Source organism: Nomascus leucogenys, unplaced genomic scaffold (genome assembly GCF_006542625.1).
Source record: "Nomascus leucogenys isolate Asia unplaced genomic scaffold, Asia_NLE_v1 000625F_164532_qpd_obj, whole genome shotgun sequence".
Lineage (NCBI taxonomy): Eukaryota > Metazoa > Chordata > Mammalia > Primates > Hylobatidae > Nomascus > Nomascus leucogenys.
In genome coordinates this window covers 110,754-134,323 of record NW_022096032.1, presented here as the reverse complement: position 1 = coordinate 134,323, position 23,570 = coordinate 110,754, and the positions used below count along the sequence as shown (strand labels likewise).

General features: G+C 53.2%; 1 protein-coding gene across 1 annotated transcript in view; it reads right to left on the bottom strand.

The window, feature by feature from the left end:
- Positions 1-5,372: 5,372 nt before the first annotated feature.
- The window catches only part of LOC100599464 (mucin-4), a 39,058-nt gene continuing 20,860 nt past the window's right edge, over positions 5,373-23,570 (bottom strand). Inside the window, 9 exon segments of the mRNA XM_030808623.1 lie at positions 5,373-5,975; positions 7,472-7,634; positions 9,708-9,931; positions 10,018-10,082; positions 11,180-11,253; positions 11,833-12,012; positions 12,865-13,024; positions 15,716-15,897; positions 17,659-17,796. Of these exon segments, the coding sequence (XP_030664483.1) occupies positions 5,771-5,975; positions 7,472-7,634; positions 9,708-9,931; positions 10,018-10,082; positions 11,180-11,253; positions 11,833-12,012; positions 12,865-13,024; positions 15,716-15,897; positions 17,659-17,796 (1,391 nt within the window). The 3' untranslated portion in view covers positions 5,373-5,770.

Below are 23,570 nucleotides of genomic sequence, written 5' to 3'. Positions count from 1 at the left end.
GTGCCTAACTGTTTATAACAACTAATAGATGAAAAAGACATAACAAAACACAAATAACCTCAAATCTCCCCAAGTAACAGTTTGCTTAAACACTGTAGTGTTATTTTATGCAAGCTACAGAAGCGTTGTTGAAACATATTTATTAGGATGGAAAAAAGTTCATGAAATATTATTTTATCTTCTCTTATTTTCTTAAAATCGAACTTAAAATTTTTTTTTTAACTCCAAGCTACCTTTTACATCATCTCCAGAGCTTTCCTCTCCCAAATCAAAGCCACTCCTGTTCCTACCTCCAGGATGAAACCCCCACCTTGGTATTATGCAAGGGTCTTCATGATATGGCCTCAGCCAACCATCTTAGCTCCAGGTCGCCGCCCCATCTTCCATATCCTATGCTCCATGCACAGGAAGCAGCTCGCTAACCCCAGGCACACCTGCTTTCTTTTTTTTTTTTTTTTTTTTTTGAGACGGAGTCTTGCTCTGTCGCCCAGGCCGGAGGGTGGTGGCGCAATCTCGGCTCACTGCAAGCTCCACCTCCTGGGTTCGCGCCATTCTCCTGCCTCAGCCTCCTGAGTAGCCGGGACTACAGGCGCCAACCACCGCGCCCGGCTAATTTTTTTGTATTTTTAGTAGAGACGGGGTTTCACCGTGGTCTCGATCTCCTGACCTCGTGATCCGCCCGCCTCGGCCTCCCAAAGTGCTGGGATTACAAGCGTGAGCCACCGTGCCTGGCCAAGAAGTTTTTAATGTTAACGAAGTTCAGCTCATCAGTTATTTCCTTCATGGATCATGCCCTTGCTATTGTATCTAAAAAGTCATCACCATACCCAAGGTCATTTAGATTTTCTCCTGTGTTATCTTCTTGTAGTCTTACAGTTTTTCATTTTATTGAGGTTTATGATTCATTTTGAGTTTTTATGAAAGGTATAAGGTCTGTGTCTAGATTTTGTGTGTGTGTGTGTGGATGTCCAGTTGTCCCAGTGTCATTTGTTGAAAACACTCTCTGCTCCATTATGTGGCCTCTGCTCCTTTGTCAAAGATCAGTTGACACATTTATACAGGTCTATTAGAAATATTACTTTTAATATTCTGGGCTCTCTGTTCTGTTCCGTTGATCTATTTGTCTATTCTTTTGCCAATGTCATGCTGTTTTCATGACTATAGCTTTAGAGCAAGCCTTGAAGTCAGGTGGTGTCAGTCCTCTGACTGTTGTCCATCAATATTGAGTTGGGTATTTTGGATCTTTTGCCTCTCCACATAAACTTTAGAGCCAGTTTCTCAATATCTACAAATAACTTCCTGGGATTTTGATTAAGATTGTGTTATTATGTAGAATCTGTAGATCAAGTTGGCTATCTTGATCTGCTGCTATCTTGATAATATTGAGTCTTCTGGCCTGGTGTGGTGGCTCACATCTATAATCCCAGCATTTTGGGAGGCCGAGGTGGGTGGATCACCTGAGGTCAGGAGTTTGAGATCAGCCTGGCCAAAATGCTGAAACCCTATCTCTACTAAAAATACAACAAAATTTAGCCAGGCGTGGTGGTGTGTGCTCGTAATCCCAGCTACTCATGAGGCTGAGGCAAGAGAATTGCTTGAACCCGGGAGGCTGAGGTTGCAGTGAGCTGAGATCACGCCACTGTACTCCAGCCTGGGTGACAGAGTGAGACTCTGTCTCAAAAAAAAAAAAAAAAATGAGTCTTCCTGTTCATAAACATAGAATGTCGTCCCATTTATGAAGTTCTTTGATATCTTTCGGCAGAGTTTTATAGTTTTCTCATATAGCTCTTGTACATATTTTGTTACATTTATACCTCAGTATTTCATTTTGGGGGATGCTAATGTAAATGGTAATGTGTATGTAATTTTATTATTAGTTTTTCTTTTTTTTGTTTCCTGTCTTACTCAAATGTTTTTAATTCTAAATTCCAGTTGTTCTTTGCTGGCACACACGAAAGCCGTTGATGTTGGGACACTAACCTTATATCGTGAAACTTGGCTGAAATTGCTTCTTTGTTCTGGGGTTTTTTCCTTTTGTCAATTCTTAGATTTTTTTACATAGATGATTGTGTCATCTGTGAACAAAAACAGTTTTATTTCTTCCTTTTTATTCTGTACCTTTTATTTCCCTTTTGTGTCTAGCTGCATTGGCCAAGACCTCCAGCAGGATGTTGAGAATCGATGGTGACAGGGGACATTCTTGCCTTGTTCCTAATCTTAGGGGAAAGCATCTAGTTTCTCACCATTAAGGATGATGTTAGCTGTAGGTTTTTGTAGATATTCTTTTATTTATTTATTTATTTTTTGAGACAGAGTCTCACTCTGTCGCCCAGGCTGGAGTGCAGTGGTGCAATCTCGGCTCACTGCAACCTCCGCCTCCTGGGCTGATTCTCCTGCCTCAGCCTCCCAAGTAGCTGGGACTACAGGTGCCAGCCACCATGCCCGGCTAATTTTTGTATTTTTAGTAGAGATGGGGTTTCACCATATTGGCCAGGCTGGTCTCGAACTCCTGACCTTGTGATCCGCCCACCTTGGCCTCCCAAAGTGCTGGGATTACAGGCCTGAGCCACCACGCCCGGCTAAGTTTTTGTAGATAATCCTTTATCAAGTTGAGGAAGTTCCTATTTCTAATTTACTGAGAGTTTTTTTTTTATTTTTTTATCATGAGCAAGTTTGGATTTTGTCAAATGCTTTTCCTGTGTCCGCTGATATGATCATGTGATTTTTCTTCTTTTTTTTTTTTCTTGAGACGGAGTCTCGCTCTGTCACCCAGGCTGGAGTGCAGTGGCACGATCTCAGCTCGCTGCAATCTCCACCTCCTGGGTTCACGCCATTCTCCTGCCTCAGCCTCCCAAGTAGTTGGGACTACAGGTGCCCGCCACCACGCCCAGCTAATTTTTTGTGTTTTTAGTAGAGACAGGGTTTCACCGTGTTAGCCAGGATGGTCTTGATCTCCTGACCTCGTGATCCACCTGCCTCGACCTCCCAAAGTGCTGGGATTACAGGCGTAAGCCACCATGCCCAGCCGATCATGTGATTTTTCTTCTCTAGCCTGTTGATGTCACGGATTGCATTAGCTGATTTTTGAATAGTGAACTAGTCTTGCATACCTGGGATAAATCCCTGTTGGTCATGGCCTATAATTCTTTTTACATATTGTTGAACTCTATTTGCTAATATTTTGTTGGTAATTTTTGCATCTGTGTGAGAGATATTGGTCTATAGTCATCTTGTAATGTCTTTGTCTGGTTTTGGTATTAGGGTGACACTGACAAATGACTTAGGAAGTATTCCTCCTGCTTCTATCTTCTGGAAAAGATTGCAGAAAATAGGTATTATTTCCCCTTAAATATTCGGTAAAATGCACCAGCGAACTCATCTGTGCTGTGTGCTTGCTTCTTCATAAATGAATGCTGTGACTACGGTTTTGTATGGAGATTCCATTACATTCCACTTTGGGCCGTATGAGGGTAAAGCTACAGCTTTGTACATAGGAGAGTAGCTTCACCTATTGGGAGAAGTCATTCTCCATATAAGTTTGGAGTCTGCTCAGATCAAAGTCTGTGAAGGTTAATATTGAGCGTCAACTTGATTGGACTGAAGGATGCAAAGTATTGTTCCTGGGTGTCTCTCTGTGAGGGTGTTGGCAACGGAGACTAATATTTGAATCAGTGGACTGGGAGAGGCAGACTCACTCTCAGTCTGGGTGGACACAATCTAATCAGCTGCCAGTATAGCCAGAATAAAGCAGGCAGAGGAACGTGGAAGGATTATACTGGCTAAGACTTCCAGCCTTCATCTTTCTCCCATGCTGGATGCTCCCTGCCCTCGAACATCGGACTTCCAGTTCTTCAGCTTTTGGACTCTTGGACTTACACTGGTGGTTTGTCAGGGGCTCTCGGGCCTTTGACCACAGACTTAAGGCTGCACTGTCGGCTTCCCTACTTTTGAGATCTTGGGATTCAGACTGGCTTCCCTGCTTGTCAGCTTGCAGACGGCCTATTGTGGACCTCACCTTGTGATCGTGTGAGTCGATACTCCTTCATAAACTCCCCTTTATATATACATCTATCCTATTAGTCCTGACCATCTAGGGAACCCTAATACAAAGATTTTATGTATATATATATATATATATATATAATTTTTTTTTTGAGACAGAGTCTTGCTCTGTCACCCAGGCTGGAGTGCAGTGGCACAATCTCAGCTCACTGCAACCTCCGCCTCCTGGGTTCAAGAGACTCTCCTGCCTCAGCCTCCTGAGTAGCTGGGATTACAGGCGTGTGCCACCAGGCCCAGTGAATTTTTGTATTTTAGTAGAGACAGGGTTTCACTATGTTGGCCAGGCTGGTTTCAAACTCCTGGCCTCAAGTGATCCACCCGCCTCGACCTCCCAAAGTGTTGGGATTACAGGCATGAGCCGTGGTGCCCAGCCAAAGATATTCCTTTGGGAGCTTCCTTCAACAGCACTTACCCACCCACAAGAATGAGCTTGAACACCTGCTTTGCACCATGTGACCTCCTTTCTGACGCCATGACTGCATTTTATTGGACCAGGCATAAACAACTGATGTAAATTGGACCAGTCACATTCTTTCTTCAGGGATTTGGGGTTTAGAACTAAGAGGCAGCTACCTAGTTTCTGCATAAAGTTGGAACTGAAATTTTCTAGACACAGGAATTGTGGACCAATTGTGTTGGAGTTATTACACCAGATAGGTGTAAAAGTCCCACCTGCTGAGAGGATTATGTGGAAGCTGATCAGGTTGCTGGGGACAAGTGGAGGCAGGGTAGAGGTGAAGGGCTGTGGGATGGAGAACCTCAGAAGACTCCATCTGGGGTCCGGGAAAGGACAGAGAAGGTATATTAGGGCTCGGGTCCTCCAGATCTAAGGGTGGGGTGGTGGCATGTTTCTTGAGCTGGTTCCTGGAAATGGAGCTGAAATGGTTTAATCCCTCTTCCATGAAACACAGGCGGTGGGGACAGCCACCAGACAGGAAAACACACTGTACATTAATCCTTTTACGACTTTTGTGAAATTGATGGACAGGCAGGCAGGGAGGGGTCCTGGGAGAGAGTCTGGGGCACTCCATCTTGGGGTATCTCTTTCGCTTTCATCCTTAGCGGGCGAAGCTTTGGCCTGCACTGGGGTGGGGGAAGAAGGTGATGTGGATTATGAAGCAAGGTTGGGGTGGAGCAACTGAGGGCTTCCAGCATGGGTGACCGGGCTGATTAGGACTGGATCCAGCTGCCCCTACTGCTCCACCGCCTGCCCAGCACTTAACCTCCACACTCTGTGCCCTCTGATGGTTGGGAGAAGCCTGTGCCCAGCCCTTCAGCCACCAGAAGAAAATCAGGAATGGAATTCCTGGTTTTGAAGACACAAAAAGTCAGAGAGACTTTAAATAGAGTTTAATTTGAAGTAAACCAGAGAGTTTTGTGTGCAGAAGCATTTTGCTTAACTTAGGGCCATCACCGCATTATGGACTCTTTTGTGTGTGTGTGTGTATGCACGCACGCGTGCACAGGCTAGTGTCCTTCTGTGGATGTGTCTGCGTGAGGACCCATCCATGCATGTTTGATCTTTATGGCCTCCCCCTGTGCACCTGTGCCTATGGGTCTTGTCTTGATTCCCAGTATTCATTCTCCTTGAAGAATCCTGACAGCCTGCAGTCACCTTCCCTTTTCCAGTCTCCCAAAAGCAATGGTGCCTTAAGTGTGTGGTGAGGATGAGGTGGGTCTTGAGGTAGCCTAGGCCACAGCTGCCCCTTCAAGGCAAGGCCTCAGCTAAGTCCAGGAAATAGGAGAACCTGGCCCTGGAGCAACCCCAGAAGCGCAGGACCACGAACGTCCCAACCGCCAGCAGCAAGAGGCCGCCTAGGGCCCCAAAGAAGATGCCGAAGAACGCGTCGAGTTTCATGCTCAGGTGCTCACAGTGCTCGCCCCAGGCCGTGTAGATGGAGAAGGACACACAGCTGGGGACCAAGAGAGAGCGACAGGTGGTCAGAGGCGGGAGCTCAGCCTCCCAGCCCCTCCTCTTCTGCTGGGGAAGAAGAGGTTCTGTAGGAGAGGCTGGGCTCGCCCCACTCTCCAGAGAGACTGAGTCAGCCCTGAGGCTGTGCTGAAGTGAGACCACTGGGCAAAGGAGGCAGGTGTGGGCTTTAGAAACATGGGCCTGGGCCGGCGCAGGGGGTTCAGCCTGTAATCCCAGCACATTGAGAGGCTGAGGTGGGCGGATCACTTGAGGTCAGGGGTTCGAGACCAGACTGGCCAACATGGTGAAACCCCCATCTCTACTAAAAATACAAAATTAGCCAGGCATGGTGGTGCGCACCTGTAGTCCCAGCTACTCAGGAGGCTGAGGCAGAATCGCTTGAACCTGGGAGGTGGAGGTTGCAGTGAGCCGAGATTGCAACACTGCACTCCAGCCTGGGGGACAGAGCAAGACTCCGTCTCAAAAAACAAAACAAAACAAAAAAACAAAAACCTGGTGTGAATTCAGCTGCATGTGCAGTCAGCTGCACCTGTGCAGCAGGGATGCCGGCCACAGCATCCCGGATGCGCAGTCACACCCCGCCCCAGCCCCACCCCGCCCACCCCCTCCTTCGGCGGGATCTGGAACTGCAGCTGGCGGAGGGCTCCGAGACCAGGCCTGCCTGGGGCCGCGGCCTCCTGCGCGTTAACCAGCGGAGCCCCAGGGACTGCTGGTGAGGGCAGGAGCAAAGGCGCCTCGCTCGACTGAGGGGCAGGGCTGGCCTAGACACAGGACTGCAGGTTCTTTTCCCACAAGGAGGCAGCAGGGAAGCAGCAGCCAGATCAGGTGCGAGGGTTTGACTCTGGGCCCTGGCGCGGTGGCTCACGCCTGTAATCTCAGCACTTTGGGAGGCCAAGGTGGACGGATCACCTGGGGTCAGGAGTTCGAGACCAGCCTGACCAACATGGCAAACCCCATCTCTACTAAAAATGCAAAAATTAGCTGGGCGTGGTGGTGCGTGCCTGTAGTCCCAACTACTTGGGAGGCTGAGGCAAGAGAATCGCTTGAACTCGGGAGAAGGACATGGCAGTGAGCCGAGAACGCACCACTGCACTCCAGCCTGGGCGACAAATGACACTCCATCTCAAAACATAAAAATATAAAAAATGTTTGGCTTTGGAAACCACGCCCTGCTGCTTAACCTGCTGCATCCCAGGGCAGCTTCCTTGTCATCTCTAAGCTGCAGTTTTCTCATCTTCAAAATGGCTCTAATGCCCCTTGTGGCTCCTTTGGGTTTCAGAGTTTGTAATATAGCGCCTTTATTCTCCACACACAGCAGGCACTCACAACTCTCCTTTTCCACTGTCCCCTCTTCCCTGGTCTCTGATCTCTCTCTTTACAAAGGGAGCCATCCTAATTCCTGGACCCCTTGCAGTGTCTTGCCCAGCTTGGGTTCCCCAGCACTGTCATCCACCTCCTGGCCGCAGCCCTATGCACCTGCAGCGGGGCCCACTGGGCAGGTGCTGGCACTGGCCTCCATGGTCACAGTAGCCCCTACTGCACGGGGACACGCAGGTGAAGCCACTCTGGGGGCTGTAGACCAGGTCGTAGCCCTTGTAGCCATCGCATCTGAAGTAAGCCTTCAGCGTGCTCACGCTCACTGTCGGGAAGGACACAGATTAACACAGAAAGCAACTGATGAACACTAAATCAATACCTTTTCAGCCACGAATTCCTTTTCGGGTGTTTATCCTGAGAAATAAGTAAAGAAGTGCACAGATACATATGCCCCTGGACATTCAGATCAGCGTGGTGGATAATAGTAACAACGTTTCAGAAGTGGGGTCTGGTTAAATAAACTACTGCACATCCTTACCAAGGGATGGTGGTTCCTATGGAAAAAGTTTCCTAGGGAAAAAGGTTCCTAGGGAAAATGCTTTCCTGAAGAGCACATGCTTTGAAGGTGGCCAGACCTGGGTGGAAACTGAAACTCTGCTAGTAACTAGATGTGTAATTCAGGGAACACTCTTTCACTCTTTCAGCTTCAGTTTCCTTATCTTTAAAAGGAAATGATCATAGTAGCACTTATGCTGCTGTGAGATTTAAATGAGATAATGTGTCCACAGTACTCAGTACACTGCCTGACACACAGTAAGCACTCAAAAAATGGTAATGATTATTATAACGTATTTTAAAATATGACACTATATTCAAACATACCATTATAATATGTCAAATGGGAATATGGACACAATATATGAGACAACCTGTTCACAATTGTTGAACGAGCAGGTTATCCAACATTAGGAATGATTTGATCCTTCAATAAAAAATCGATGTGTGAAGGTTCCTAGGCATAAAAGAAAGTTCAGAAGGATATGTATGAAATATTGTTGTCTCTCTGGGGGTTGGGATTACAGGGTTTTTTTCCTTTTTTCTTTTTGTTAAGTTTGGTTTCCTAAAGTTTCTGCAATAAACATACGATGCTTGTATAATAAAAATTATAGGTTTTCCTTAATTGCATAGTCAGGGCTTGCCTCCCTGCGCCTCCTACCCCAACTCCCCAACATACAGTAGTTCTGAGGGATTTCACCCCCTGCTCCGGGAGAGAGCGGGCTTAGCCTGGATTCTGGAGAAGCTCTTGCTTGGTCCCAGACCCAAGTAAAACAGCAGTTTCTGTTGTGTTTGGGGTGTGGCCACTGCCCTGCCCTATACAGAAAATAGGATGCGTTATTCCTTTGTTTCTCTGCCAAGCTTGCCAACTTATTCCTGTTCTGGAAGAAACAGGGGCTGTCAGCACTGAAAGGGGGCTCAGAAATCCCATCTCATTTTCAGATGGGGGTGCTGAGGCCTGGCCTGGGGGAGGTGCTGGGGGGTGTTGAGGCCTGGCCTGGCGGGGGAGGTGCTGGGGGGTGTTGAGGCCTGGCCTGGCCTGGGGAAGGTGCTTGGGGGTGTTGAGGCCTGGCCTGGGGAAGGTGCTGGGGGGTGTTGAGGCCTGGCCTGGGGGAGGTGCTGGGGGGTGTTGAGGCCTGGCCTGGGGAAGGTGCTGGGGGGTGTTGAGGCCTGGCCTGGGGAAGGTTCTGGGGGCTGTTGAGGCCCGGCCTGGCCTGGGGAAGGTGCTTGGGGGTGTTGAGGCCTGGCCTGGGGAAGGTGCTGCGGGGTGTTGAGGCCCAGCCTGGGGAAGGGGCTGGGGGCTGTTGAGGCCTGGCCTGGCCTGGGGAAGGTGCTGGGGGCTATTGAGGCCTGTCCTGGCCTGGAGAAGGTGCTTGGGGGTGTTGAGGCCTGGCCTGGCCTGGGGAAGGGGCTTGCACAGGGTCACATCATTTCAGGGAGTAGTTGCCTCTGTCCCTGGCCAGTCTCCAGTCTCCAGCTTCATATCCTCCCGCTAGAGGGCAGAGACGATGGGGGTGTCGCTGTGTATGTTTAAGTGCAATGGCATTTTAAGAAAACTATTAGCAATTTTATGAAAATAAATTGCTGCTGTTTGATTAGCAGCCACAGTCAGCAAGGCCCTGGCTGGGTACTTGCTCTGTGAAGCTGTCTGCATGTGACTGCCTTAGCAGCGCTGGCTGCTCCTGCTCCTGAATCTAAAAAGCAGCTGGATAAAATGTTCACGTTTTCGCTCAAAACCAAACAGAAAAACTCAGTTAGCTTGTTTGTGTGGGCTGAAGCACCTCTGTTTACCCGCCCCCCACAGTGACCCCCATACTGTCCCCGGAATGGACGGACTCACGGGCTGACACGTCGCGCACGTCTTCCCTGGAGATGGGCTGGAAGACCACGTCATTCCTGGGCTTCTCACTCCTCCGTGGAACATGGTATAAGAACGCCTCCACCACCGCGGCCAGCAGCTGGTTGCTCAGGAAGTCGATGACGGGGCCCCGAGGGCGGTACTGGAACTCTGAGATGACCATCCAGTGTTGAATGGGGCTTCCCGAGGCCGGTGCTGGGGAATCGCTGTGTGGGAGGGCGACAGTGAGGGGGCTGGGGGCGGGGGATGAGGAAGAGGATCTGGGGGCTCAGGGGGACACAGTCCCACTTACATTTGTTTCACTTGGCTGTTGCGGAGAAAGGCCCGCATGTCCAGGGTTCCCAGTCTGTATGCCACCTAGGCCAGAGGATGGGGGATGGGGGTGGGGGTGAGGCCCCATCCGGGGGGAGACCCCCTCCCACCTTGATGGGTGTATTCATCCCTGTTTCCTCCTGGAACGCAAGCCCTAGGACCCCAGCACCTTCCTCACCTGTCTCTGCACCCTCACACTCTAGCCTAGCTCAGTGACTGTCATGGGTCCTTGTTTCATAATGTTTGTTGAGAGTGAAGGGTTTTCCATTCTGTCCCCCTCCTTGGCCTCATATGACGAGCGGGGAATCTGACATGAATGGCCCCTACCTTGCCTCTGATGCATGACTCATGACCTCCTCCCCGTATATTGAACATGGGTTGTTTAGACCTAGGAGATGGTCAGGGGCTGGGGGTGTCAAGGTGACTTAGGTGGAGTCTAAACTCAAAGAGTGCATTGTCTGGCGCAGGTGACAAATGTCAACAGATTTTACCGTGTGGAGTGTGGAATGTGGAGTGCTAGGCTTGCAGTAGTAATAATAGCAATCATGTTTGAATACTTGTGTGTCAGGCACTGGACTAAATGCTTGACACACGTTATCATTTAAATGGTGATACAGCCTGTTGACTCAGGTGCTATGATTGTCCCTGTGTTTACAGATGACCTGTTATATGATGTGTCTAGTTAGCACACTGCTCTAGTGAGGGGCAGAGCAGGGATTCTGATTCTGGGTGTGCAGGATTCTAGAGCCCCAACCACTCGGCAGTTGCGCCACTTTGCCTGTGACTGAGGTATGGCATGGCAGCCAAGAAGAGGGAGCTGCCAGTTCCCTCTTGGAAGTCAGGGAAGACTCCCTGGAGGTGAAATGTCCTTTAGTTTCTTTCAGATCATAACCAAGAAGCTTAGAGGTCTCAGCTGGGGTGACTTGGCATCCTGGCCTCTGCTTATGATGAGTCGAGGTTTCTGTCCTGGGCCTTCCTCACTTCCTAATGCCCTGCACCTCCCACGGGGCAAGAGGCTCCGGCCTCCTCTGGCAGTTGAATCCAGAGAGATGACAAGACGAAGGCCACACAGTGATGGTCCTGCCCTCGCCTGAACCCGCCAAGCATCCCCTCCCACCCAGAGCGCGGCCTGCAGCACTGACCGAGGCGTTGACCTCTGCCATGGAGGCATTTTCCTCTTCACTGAGCAAGAGCTGGATGACTCTTAAGGGAAGTTCTGGAGATGGGAGAAGCAAATGTGTCATCACCCCACGGTTTACCCAGACTTACCCAAAAAGTCTGTCGGGCCAGCCCAGGCCGACTGCTCCATTCCAGTGACAGAAGGTCGCTGAAGAAACCGGGAGAAGTGGCCCTCACCCTACATTCCACAGTGACAGAAGGTCGCTGAAGAAACCGGAGAAGTGGCCCTCACCCTACATTCCACAGTGACAGAAGGTCGCTGAAGAAACCGGGAGAAGTGGCCCTCACCCTAGCGCTCACTCCACTATGCTCCGGACCTCCCCGACGCTCATCTCACTGAGCCAGCTGTGAGGTCTCTGCCTCCGTCCTTCCTCCATAGGCCACACAGGCCCATGGTCCTTGCCATGACAGCTTTCCTCGCCAGCTCCCATAGCCTGCACCTTACACCGTCCCAGAGAAATCTGGAGCTCTGTCCTGTGACCCCAGAGCTTCCTCATCTTCTCCAAAGGTGGGCGGAGTGCGGAGGCAAGAGGGTGGGGCCCGGGAGGAGTGCCGGGGTGAGAGGGCGGGGCCCAGGCGGGGTGCAGGGGTGAGAGGGCGGGGTCTCTGGCAGTACCTAGGTTGACAGTTGGACTGAAGTTGTTCCCAGCCAGGAAGCAGAGGCTGTCGGTGAAGGCCGGGGGACAGATGCACGTGGGCTGGCAGCCCAGAGTCTGGGAGATGTAGCAGTGGCCTTGATTGTAGCAGTAATTCACAGGGCAGGACTGGTTCCGACACAGGAAAGAGCTCCCCAGAGCTGCAGAGTGAGTAGGGAGGTCAGCAGCAGCGCGCTGGGGAGCAGAGGGACAGCCCAGCCCGTGGAAACCCGCTCCGGGACAGGCCTGCTTTCTTTCCCCCACTCGGAACCCCAAACCATCCTTCCCTGCTTTTCCAGGCGTTTCTCTGCAGGGCAACCCCTTTCCCTGGCCAGGCAGGTATTCTTCCACTTCTGTGGAGGGACTGGAGTGTGTCTCAGACCCTCTGCTTCAGAAAGGACCCCGAAGGCTGGCAGAGGAGGGGCCCCCAGCTGGCTTTCCTCACGCCCTCCCCTCTCACGTCCATCTCCTTTTCTGCCTTTATAAAAGCTGCGGTTCTACCCACTCTGGCCTCGGCTCTGAACGCAGTGATCTGTAGATTTTATTTGGGTGCCTTAGGGGGCTTGGTAAAGGCCTCGCTGTGATCTCCCTCATCAGACTCTGGTGGCTCAGAGCGGGAGGAACAGATGGCTGGGAAGACTCAAAGGGAAAATCAGGCACCTTTGCTGCCGGATCCCCACCGAGGACCCAGCTTGCCCGGTTCCCTGGAGCTGCTGAAGTCTCCTCCCCTGGCCAAACCATCTTCAGTCTTTTGCCCGGGGTTCCCCCCATCAATGCCTCAGGGATGCTCAGCCCCGTCCCCTCCGCTATGCCTGTACAACCTCTTCTCCTTCAGCCCCACACCATCCACCACCCCCTTTCCAGGCCTGCCTAGATTTCCCATACCTGCCTAGATTGAGCATTCTAAAGATTTGCTGGAAAAAGGAGAGAAATGGTTTGCCTTTGGCTGTCTACACCCTTGAGCTGTCAGCTGCTCCCAGAAGCGCCTCCTCCAGGCCCTGTTCCCGGCTCACGGGCACAGTGCCGCCCATCCCCAGTCAGGTTTGGAGGGCAGGCCTCGCAGCCCTTCCCAGGAACGCAGCGGACACTCGGGAGGCATGGCTCCTCACAGGCATCCTCGGAGCGCTCGCAGTAGCGGCCGAAGGTGCCCCCGTCACACTTGCAGCCAGCCACCTGGAGGAGGGTTGCTGATCACAGGCGGCCAGGAGACCAAACTGAGAAAGGCTTCTGGGTGTTTCTGACTCTGACCCCTTTGGCCTGAGAACCCGTGGACCCTGATTCGTGTCTCAGCCCCACCAGCACCTGCTGAGCACCTTCTTGACCAGGCCGTGGGGCTGCAAGGTCCTGCCTAAAGCCACACAGTAGTCCTGCCCAGTTGGCCTCCCTGGGTCATTGTTTTACCCTGACCCCCTGCCTGGCCCTGCACCGGGATCTCAGCCTCTTCCCTCTCACACTCTAGCTCTTTGCCTGAAATCCTTTCTAGAGTAAGATGGGGGATGCATGAATGATTGAAGCATTAATGAATGAATGAATGTATCCATGTACATATGTGTGTATCCATGTATGCATGTGTGTATCTATGCATGCATGTATCCACGTATGTGTGTATGTATCCGTGTGTGTATGTATCCATGTGTATGTATCCATATGTGTATGTATCCATGTGTATGTATCCATGTGTGTATGCATCCATGTGTGTATGTATCCATGTATGTTCTATTGCTTGAAAACCGGATTCCTTATTTATTTTGAGACAGGGTCCCACTGTGTCACCCAGGCTGGAGTGCAATGTCTTGATCTTGGCTCACTGCAAACTCCACCTCCCAGGTTCAAGCCATCCTCCCACCTCAGCTTCCCAAGGAGCTGGGACTACAGGCATGCACCACCACGCCCACTAATTTTTGTATTTTTCTTCTGCTTTTTTTTTTTTTAATGAGACAATCTCATTCTGTTTCCCAGGCTGCAGTGCAGTGTCTCGATCTCGGCTCATTGCAATGTCCCCCGCCCAAGTTAAAGCAATTCTTGTGCCTCAGCCTCCCAAATAGTTGAGATTACAGGCATATGCCAACACACCCAGCTAATTTTTTGATTTTTAGTAGAGACACGGTCTTGCCATATTGCCCAGGCTGATCTCAAAGTCCTGAGCTCAAGCAATCCGCCTGCCTCAGGCTCCTGTGTGGCCTGCAAACTGGATTCCATAGAAGCTGAAATTGACCTCCCTTGTTGACTCCTAGACCAAGAACACAGAGCCTCCCTGCTGAGCACTGTGAGAAAACGCAGCAGCCAGAACAACAGCGCAGCAAAGGCTGCGGCGCCCAGGCCTCACCAAGCTCCCTGCACTTCCCTTTCTAACTCCCTTACTGAATCGACTCAGGGAATCTCCCTAAAATGGAACCTTCTAACACTTGCTACTCCCAAGAGTGCATATTTGGGGATCTATGGAATAGTATATTGATTTCAATCTCTCTTTTTCCCATTGTGTATTTTATCCTTTTCTACCCCCTACCCCACCAACCATCCCTACCTCTATCCCTTTCAAGTACCCATTCTCTGCTCATGCTTCAGGAGGATGTGTGTCTGTGTGTGTGTGTCTGTGTGCATGTGTGTGTGTGTGTGTGTGTAAGTGGTGAGGGAGGTAGTTTTGTGTTGCCAGATAAACACTTTCCTTTCTGGCTCTTCTTTTACAACCAAAAATAAAAATAAAAAAGCAGATAGGACAAGAGTTGTGGAATTAGGCCAAGTATCTTGGCTAGAAACATGCAGAAGTAATTTCTCCAAACTGGAAAAGATGTTTCTTTTAGCTGGAAGGAGATAGTAAAGGAGAAAGCAAAGGGGCTTGGAGGTGTCAAGATAGAGGGACCCACAGCTCTCTCCCCAGCACCGTGATGGCATCCCAGGGAGAAACGGCTGTGGGGTGCTTCTAGGCAGACGGGACTGTAAGCGGCCTCAGAAAAGGTGTCCTTTGTCTGAGCAAGGCACAGAAGCAGCAGAGCCTCTCCCTGGGTCTGAGGGGAAGTGGGGCAGAGCTGTGATGGAAACCTGTGTGGACTCAGGCCCAGGGACCCCATGACCACCTTCCACCCCACACCGCAGGGCCCTCTGCTGGGCTTTGCCGCAGAGCTGTGGAACTGGGAACCACTGGGCACTGTGAGAAAGACTGAGGTAGAAGTTTCCTGCCAACCTGGCAGAAGGGGAGGTGGGAGATAAAAATCCAGTTGAACTATAAGCAATAAAGAAAGGTTCTTTCCTCTTTCCTTCCTTCCTTCTTTCTTCCTTTTTCTCCAATAAAGTTAGTTTCTTTCTTTCATTCATTCATTCTTTCTCTCTTTTTCTCCTTTCCTTTACTTTTCTTTCCTTTCCTTTTTTCATTCCTTCTTTCTTTCCTTTTCTTTCTTTTTGAGATGGAGTCTCACTCTGTTGCCCAGGCTGGAGTGCAGTGGCGCAATCTTGGCTCACTGTAACCTCCGCCTCCCGGGTTCAAGCGATTCTCCTGCCTCAGCCTCCCGAGTAGCTGGGACTACAGGCACCCGCCACCACGCCCAGCTAATATTGGTATTTTTAGTAGAGACGGGGTTTCACCATGTTGGTCAGGATGGTCTCGATCTCCTGACCTTGTGATCCGCCTTCCTCAGCCTCCAAAAGTGCTGAGATTAAAGGCGTGAGCCACTGCACCAGGCCAGAAAGTTCTCTTTCTTCCCACATGAGTTTATGGCCTGAGACTGGAGTCTTCTCTACTCACCTACCACTGCTCCACCCACCTCCCAACACAGACACACCCAGGAGAGGCAGAATCACAGCATCCGTTCCACTCCCATTTCCTCTCCCCTCGGCACAGACACTCCTCACCCGCCTCCCAGCACTCACCTCCAGGGAGGAGTTGCCCACCCTGCTGGTCTGGTTGTACAAACACTGGCTCTCTGCACTGCAATGGCAGACCACGGTCCTGGGCTGGAGTGCAGATGCCAAGCCAATCTTGGCACGTCTTGCTAGAATCTCCAGAGTGAATGGCTCCAGCGACTTGGGTGTCCACAGCAACGTCCCATTCTCTGCCCGGGGGAAGATGAGAACGTTGAGAGCTGGGAGACTCCTCAGCTCTGTGGTCTGACGCATCCTCATCTAACACCCTGACTGCTGATACTGGGCTTCCCCCACCCCTCTCAGGCCACCCTCCCCCCTCCCCAGACAAATCTCATTGGTCATTTCCTTTGAGCAAGGCGGGTATCGGGGGTGATCCTAGTCACGCTCCCAGCTGGAAGGAGGTGGCACCAGTCCAACATACTGATTGTAGCGGGGAACGCCACAGAGGGGAAAGCGGTTTCCCCCTGAAGAAACCCCAAAGGCAGCCCTGGCTGGGCTCACGCCAGGATGGGACATCCTGGGGGATGGAGGATCAAGGCCAGGATCCTCCAGACACCTCCCCAGGCTGCGCTGCCGGCCAAACTGGCTTCAGTCTCACAGCAGCCCCATCCTTTGCCCTGGTTTCTCACCCACCCCCCACTTCCTGGACCTTTCCCAGACACCCCCTTCAGACACCAGACTGTAGTGAAACACTGCTACATATCTTCTGATCAAACTTATATTTTCAAGAAAATAGGAAAGTCTCCTTAAAACAGCAGATTGAAAGGAAGTGACAGAGAATAGACGAACGTAATTTCCAGATCATCGTCCTTCAGGGGTGGGGCCCGTGGAGAAGAGAATCTCTCAATGCCATTGTCTCGCACCTGGGAGGACGTACGTGGGGCAAAAGGGTTGCAGGCAAAGCAGTCCCTTCTCAGACGCGGAGAGAAAGAACATCAGGCAGAGAGGCAAAGAGAACGCAGAATATGCCCCCTGGGGCTTTGGTTTAGCCAAGAACAGTCACCCGCAGAATTAGTGCTGGCAACGGACGAAAGCGGCATCCCTTGTGCTTGGACCCTTTCGCCCTGATCATGGATGTAGGGCTCGGGGTCTCTAACACCTTTACGGAGAGGGAGCGATGGCACTTTACTGGGTCCTAGCCCAGGAAACCAGGCAAGGAAAGACATGGCTATAGGTAAACATGGTTACCAGACAAAAAGAGCGAGAAAGGTACCAAACAAAAGTATTTTTTATATTCCTTTAAATCTTGTCCTACATTACATCCTTCCTTTAATAGATATAAAAATGTTGTAAATTGGTCATTTTAAATGTTGCACTTGATTATTCTAATAATTTGGTGAATGCATAATGGCTAAAGATGACTGTATATGATCAGATTGAGATTAAATGATCTTCGCATCTTTTTTTTTTTTTTGAGACAGAGTCTTGCTCTGTCACCAGGCTGGAGTACAGTGACGCGATCTCAGCTCACTGCAACATCTGCCTCCTGGGTTCAAGCGATTCTCCTGCCTCAGTCTCCTGAAGAGCTGGGATTACAGGCATGCACCACCATGCCCGGCTATTTTTTTGTATTTTTAGTAGAGATGGGGTTTCACCATGTTGGCCAGACTGGTCTCGAACTCCTGACCTCAGATGATCCGCCCGCCTCGGCCTCTCAAAGCTCTGAGATGACAGGCGTGAGCCACCGCGCCCGGCCTTGAATCAGTTCTGTGTGTCCAGAGTCACTGTAGCTATCTGGCCAAACCGCCATAAGCCCGTCACTACTACTTACTGGGGGCACCTATTTGAGTTATAGGTATCGCTCCTCGGAAATGCCGGTCCTGGATATTCGAATGAAAGATTGACAGCAAGTGTTGCTGGGTACAGCAGTGCAGAATTTCCCAAAGTTTGACTCCGACCTCATCCCCTACCCACCTCCCCACTCTCCTCAGCCAGCCAAATATTCTTACCAAAGAGCTTAAAGTCGGTACAGTTGTCTCTGAGCGTGAAGGTGGCATCCTCTGCATTGCTGGTGTACTGAATCAGCGTGATCTGCCCCTTGTAGGCTTCAACCACATGACTACCATTGATGGAGGGTGGGTACTGATCTGAAACACAAAGAGAGAATGGGAGTTCCCAGGCAGGACAGTCTCCTGCTTTATCAGCCTCCTCTCTTTCTCAACTCTAATATGTGTGAGGCTTTCCCAGGACTGTGACCCATCTCTGGAAGAAGGAATTATTCTGTGTACCTGCTCTCGAGTAACGCACAGCAGACGGGGACTGTACTGCCCACCTAGCCAAATCTTTAGCCTCTTTCTCTCCCCCCACCTCCTCAAAGAGCTCCTTTCAGATTCTTTCCTGAACATGGTGCTATGCTGGGTATGACAAAAAGTGAATTAGAGAGCAGATCTGTTTAGACCATTACAGGGTTGTACCTTTGGCAAAGGGCTGAAAACCTGAAGGGTGCTGGGTGTCTCATGCCTGTAATCCCAGCACTTTGGGAGGCCGAGGCCGGCGGATCACCTGAGGTTGGGAGTTCGAGCCCAGCCTGACCAACATGGTGAAACCCTGTCTCTACTAAAAATACAAAATTAGTCAGGCATGGTGGCGGGTGCCTGTAATCTCAGCTACTCAGGAGGCTGAAGCAGGAGAATCGCTTGAACCCAGGAGGCAGAGGTTGTGATGAGCCGAGATTGCACCATTGCACTCCAGCCTGGGCAACAAGAGCGAAACTCCATCAAAAAACAAAAAAAAACAAAATAAAACAAAACCAAAACATGGAGGATCACATCTAAACGGATATTGCATTTGTCCAGAAATAGAGAGGGAGTGAAACCTCTCCACGGGTCTGTTTCTCGGAGCCCTGCCATTTCCATTTCATAGTTGCGTCACGCATTCATTCAGTCAGTCATTTAACAAATATTTATTGAGCTAAGTGGCTGGCACTGTTCTGGGTGATGAGGATACAGTCATGAATGAATAATAAAAAAGATACCTGTGAAAATTATAAAATATGTTGAGTAATTATAAATGCTAAGGAGAAAAAAGGCAGGGAAGGCAAACAGGAAGTGTGGGTGAATGTGACATTTTGGACAGGGTGGCCAAGAGAGGCCTCGCCAAGGAGGGACATTGGAATGAAGACATAAAGGAGGTGAGGGGCAAGCGTGTGGCTGTCCGGGGACTGAAGGGTATTCCAGGCAAGAGAACAGCACGTGTGAAGCCTGGGAGCTGAGCACACCTGGTGTGTCTGAAGAACACAGAGGAGCCTACAGGGCTGGAGTGTAGGGAGCTGGGAAGGGGTCCAACACTAGGATGGAGTGAGGGGCTGGGAGGGGAGCAAGGATGGAGTGCAGGGGAGCTGGGAAGGGGGTCCAGCACTAGGGGAGTGGAGGGGCTGGGAGGGGTCAGCATGGATGGAGTGGAGGGGCTGGGAGGGGTCCAGCACTAGGATGGGGTGAGGGAGCTGGGGAGGTCCAGCACAGGGGAGGGGGGGGGGGGGGGGGGGTGGGAGGGGGGGGGGGTCCAGCATAGGATGGAGTGGGGGGGGGGGGAGCTGGGGTAAGGGGGTCAGACTAGGGGGGGGGGGAGGGGGTGGGGGAGGGGGGGGGTCCAGACTGGGGGGGGGGAGTGGGAGGGGTGCAAAGGAGGAGCTGGGGAGGGGTCCAGCACTAGGGGGGGGGAGCTGGGAAGGGTCCAGCACTAGGATGGAGTGGAGGGAGCTGGGAAGGGGTCCAGCACTAGGATGGAGTGGAGGGAGCTGGGAAGGGGTCCAGCACTAGGATGGAGTGGAGGGAGCTGGGAAGGGGTCCAGCACTAGGATGGAGTGGAGGGAGCTGGGAAGGGGTCCAGCACTAGGATGGAGTGGAGGGAGCTGGGAAGGGGTCCAGCACTAGGATGGAGTGGAGAGCTGGGAAGGGGTCCAGCACTAGGATGGAGTGAGGGAGCTGGGAAGGGGTCCAGCACTAGGATGAGGGAGGGAGCTGGGAAGGGGTCCAGCACTAGGATGGAGTGGAGGGAGCTGGGAAGGGGTCCAGCACTAGGATGGAGTGGAGGGAGCTGGGAAGGGGTCCAGCACTAGGATGGAGTGGAAGCTGGGAAGGGGTCCAGCAGGATGGAGTGGAGGGAGCTGGGAAGGGGTCCAGCACTAGGAAAGAGGGAGGGCTGGGAAGGGGTCCAGCACTAGGATGGAGTGGAGGGAGCTGGGAAGGGGTCCAGCACTAGGATGGAGTGGAGGGAGCTGGGAAGGGGTCCAGCAGGATGGAGTGGAGGGAGCTGGGAAGGGTCCAGCACTAGGATGGAGTGGAGGGAGCTGGGGGGTCCAGCACTAGGATGGAGTGGAGGGAGCTGGGAAGGGGTCCAGCACTAGGATGGAGTGGAGGGAGCTGGGAAGGGGTCCAGCACTAGGATGGAGTGGAGGGGCTGGGAAGGGGTCCAGCACTAGGATGGAGTGGAGCTGGGAAGGGGTCCAGCACTAGGATGAGGGAGGGGGGGGTCCAGCACTAGGATGGAGTGGAGGGAGCTGGGAAGGGGTCCAGCACTAGGATGGAGTGGAGGGAGCTGGGAAGGGGTCCAGCACTAGGATGGAGTGGAGGGAGCTGGGAAGGGGTCCAGCACTAGGATGGAGTGGAGGGCTGGGAAGGGGTCCAGCACTAGGATGGAGTGGGGAGCTGGGAAGGGGTCCAGCACTAGGATGGAGTGGAGGGAGCTGGGAAGGGGTCCAGCACTAGGATGGAGTGGAGCTGGGAAGGGGTCCAGCACTAGGATGGAGTGGAGGGGCTGGGAAGGGGTCCAGCACTAGGATGGAGTGGAGGGAGCTGGGAAGGGGTCCAGCACTAGGAAGAGGGAGGGGCTGGGAAGGGGTCCAGCACTAGGATGGAGTGGAGGGAGCTGGGAAGGGGTCCAGCACTAGGAAGGGAGGAGGGAGCTGGGAAGGGGTCCAGCACTAGGATGGAGTGGAGGGAGCTGGGAAGGGGTCCAGCACTAGGATGGAGTGGAGGGAGCTGGGAAGGGGTCCAGCACTAGGATGGAGTGGAGGGAGCTGGGAAGGGGTCCAGCACTAGGATGGAGTGCAGGGAGCTGGGAAGGGGTCCAGCACTAGGATGGGGGAGGGGCTGGGAAGGGGTCCAGCACTAGGATGGAGTGGAGGGAGCTGGGAAGGGGTCCAGCACTAGGATGGAGTGGAGGGAGCTGGGAAGGGGTCCAGCACTAGGATGGAGTGGAGGGAGCTGGGAAGGGGTCCAGCACTAGGATGGAGTGGAGGGAGCTGGGAAGGGGTCCAGCACTAGGATGGAGTGGAGGGAGCTGGGAAGGGGTCCAGCACTAGGATGGAGTGGAGGGAGCTGGGAAGGGGTCCAGCACTAGGATGGAGTGGGGGCTGGGAAGGGGTCCAGCACTAGGATGGAGTGGAGGGAGCTGGGAAGGGGTCCAGCACTAGGAAGGGAGGGCTGGGAAGGGGTCCAGCACTAGGATGGAGTGGAGGGAGCTGGGAAGGGGTCCAGCACTAGGATGAGTGGAGGGAGCTGGGAAGGGGTCCAGCACTAGGATGGAGTGGAGGGAGCTGGGAAGGGGTCCAGCACTAGGATGGAGTGGAGGGAGCTGGGAAGGGGTCCAGCACTAGGATGGAGTGGAGGGAGCTGGGAAGGGGTCCAGCACTAGGATGGAGTGGAGGGAGCTGGGAAGGGGTCCAGCACTAGGATGGAGTGGAGGGAGCTGGGAAGGGGTCCAGCACTAGGATGGAGTGGAGGGAGCTGGGAAGGGGTCCAGCACTAGGATGGAGTGGAGGGAGCTGGGAAGGGGTCCAGCACTAGGATGGAGTGGAGGGAGCTGGGAAGGGGTCCAGCACTAGGATGGAGTGGAGGGAGCTGGGAAGGGGTCCAGCACTAGGATGGAGTGGAGGGAGCTGGGAAGGGGTCCAGCACTAGGATGGAGTGGAGGGAGCTGGGAAGGGGTCCAGCACTAGGATGGAGTGGAGGGAGCTGGGAAGGGGTCCAGCACTAGGATGGAGTGGAGGGAGCTGGGAAGGGGTCCAGCACTAGGATGGAGTGGAGGGAGCTGGGAAGGGGTCCAGCACTAGGATGGAGGGAGGGAGCTGGGAAGGGGTCCAGCACTAGGATGGAGTGGAGGGAGCTGGGAAGGGGTCCAGCACTAGGATGGAGTGGAGGGAGCTGGGAAGGGGTCCAGCACTAGGATGGAGTGGAGGGAGCTGGGAAGGGGTCCAGCACTAGGATGGAGTGGAGGGAGCTGGGAAGGGGTCCAGCACTAGGATGGAGTGGAGGGAGCTGGGAAGGGGTCCAGCACTAGGATGGAGTGGAGGGAGCTGGGAAGGGGTCCAGCACTAGGATGGAGTGGAGGGAGCTGGGAAGGGGTCCAGCACTAGGATGGAGTGGAGGGAGCTGGGAAGGGGTCCAGCACTAGGATGGAGTGGAGGGAGCTGGGAAGGGGTCCAGCACTAGGATGGAGTGGAGGGGCTGGGAAGGGGTCCAGCACTAGGATGGAGGGAGGGAGCTGGGAAGGGGTCCAGCACTAGGATGGAGTGGAGGGAGCTGGGAAGGGGTCCAGCACTAGGATGGAGTGGAGGGAGCTGGGAAGGGGTCCAGCACTAGGATGGAGTGGAGGGAGCTGGGAAGGGGTCCAGCACTAGGATGGAGTGGAGGGAGCTGGGAAGGGGTCCAGCACTAGGATGGGAGGGAGCTGGGAAGGGGTCCAGCACTAGGATGGAGTGGAGGGAGCTGGGAAGGGGTCCAGCACTAGGATGGAGTGGAGGGAGCTGGGAAGGGGTCCAGCACTAGGATGAGTGGAGGGAGCTGGGAAGGGGTCCAGCACTAGGATGGAGTGGGAGCTGGGAAGGGGTCCAGCACTAGGATGGAGTGGAGGGAGCTGGGAAGGGGTCCAGCACTAGGATGGAGTGGAGGGAGCTGGGAAGGGGTCCAGCACTAGGATGGAGTGGAGGGAGCTGGGAAGGGGTCCAGCACTAGGATGGAGTGGAGGGGCTGGGAAGGGGTCCAGCACTAGGATGGAGTGGAGGGAGCTGGGAAGGGGTCCAGCACTAGGATGGAGTGGAGGGAGCTGGGAAGGGGTCCAGCACTAGGATGGAGTGGAGGGAGCTGGGAAGGGGTCCAGCACTAGGATGGAGTGGAGGGAGCTGGGAAGGGGTCCAGCACTAGGATGGAGTGGAGGGAGCTGGGAAGGGGTCCAGCACTAGGATGGAGTGGAGGGAGCTGGGAAGGGGTCCAGCACTAGGATGGAGTGGAGGGAGCTGGGAAGGGGTCCAGCACTAGGAAGGAGTGGAGGGGCTGGGAAGGGGTCCAGCACTAGGATGGAGTGGAGGGAGCTGGGAAGGGGTCCAGCACTAGGATGGAGTGGAGGGAGCTGGGAAGGGGTCCAGCACTAGGATGGAGTGGAGGGAGCTGGGAAGGGGTCCAGCACTAGGATGGAGTGGAGGGAGCTGGGAAGGGGTCCAGCACTAGGATGGAGTGGAGGGAGCTGGGAAGGGGTCCAGCACTAGGATGGAGTGGAGGGAGCTGGGAAGGGGTCCAGCACTAGGATGGAGGGAGGAGCTGGGAAGGGGTCCAGCACTAGGATGGAGTGGAGGGAGCTGGGAAGGGGTCCAGCACTAGGATGGAGTGGAGGGAGCTGGGAAGGGGTCCAGCACTAGGATGGAGTGGAGGGAGCTGGGAAGGGGTCCAGCACTAGGATGGAGTGGAGGGAGCTGGGAAGGGGTCCAGCACTAGGATGGAGTGGAGGGAGCTGGGAAGGGGTCCAGCACTAGGATGAGGGGAGGGAGCTGGGAAGGGGTCCAGCACTAGGATGGAGTGGAGGGAGCTGGGAAGGGGTCCAGCACTAGGATGGAGTGGAGGGAGCTGGGAAGGGGTCCAGCACTAGG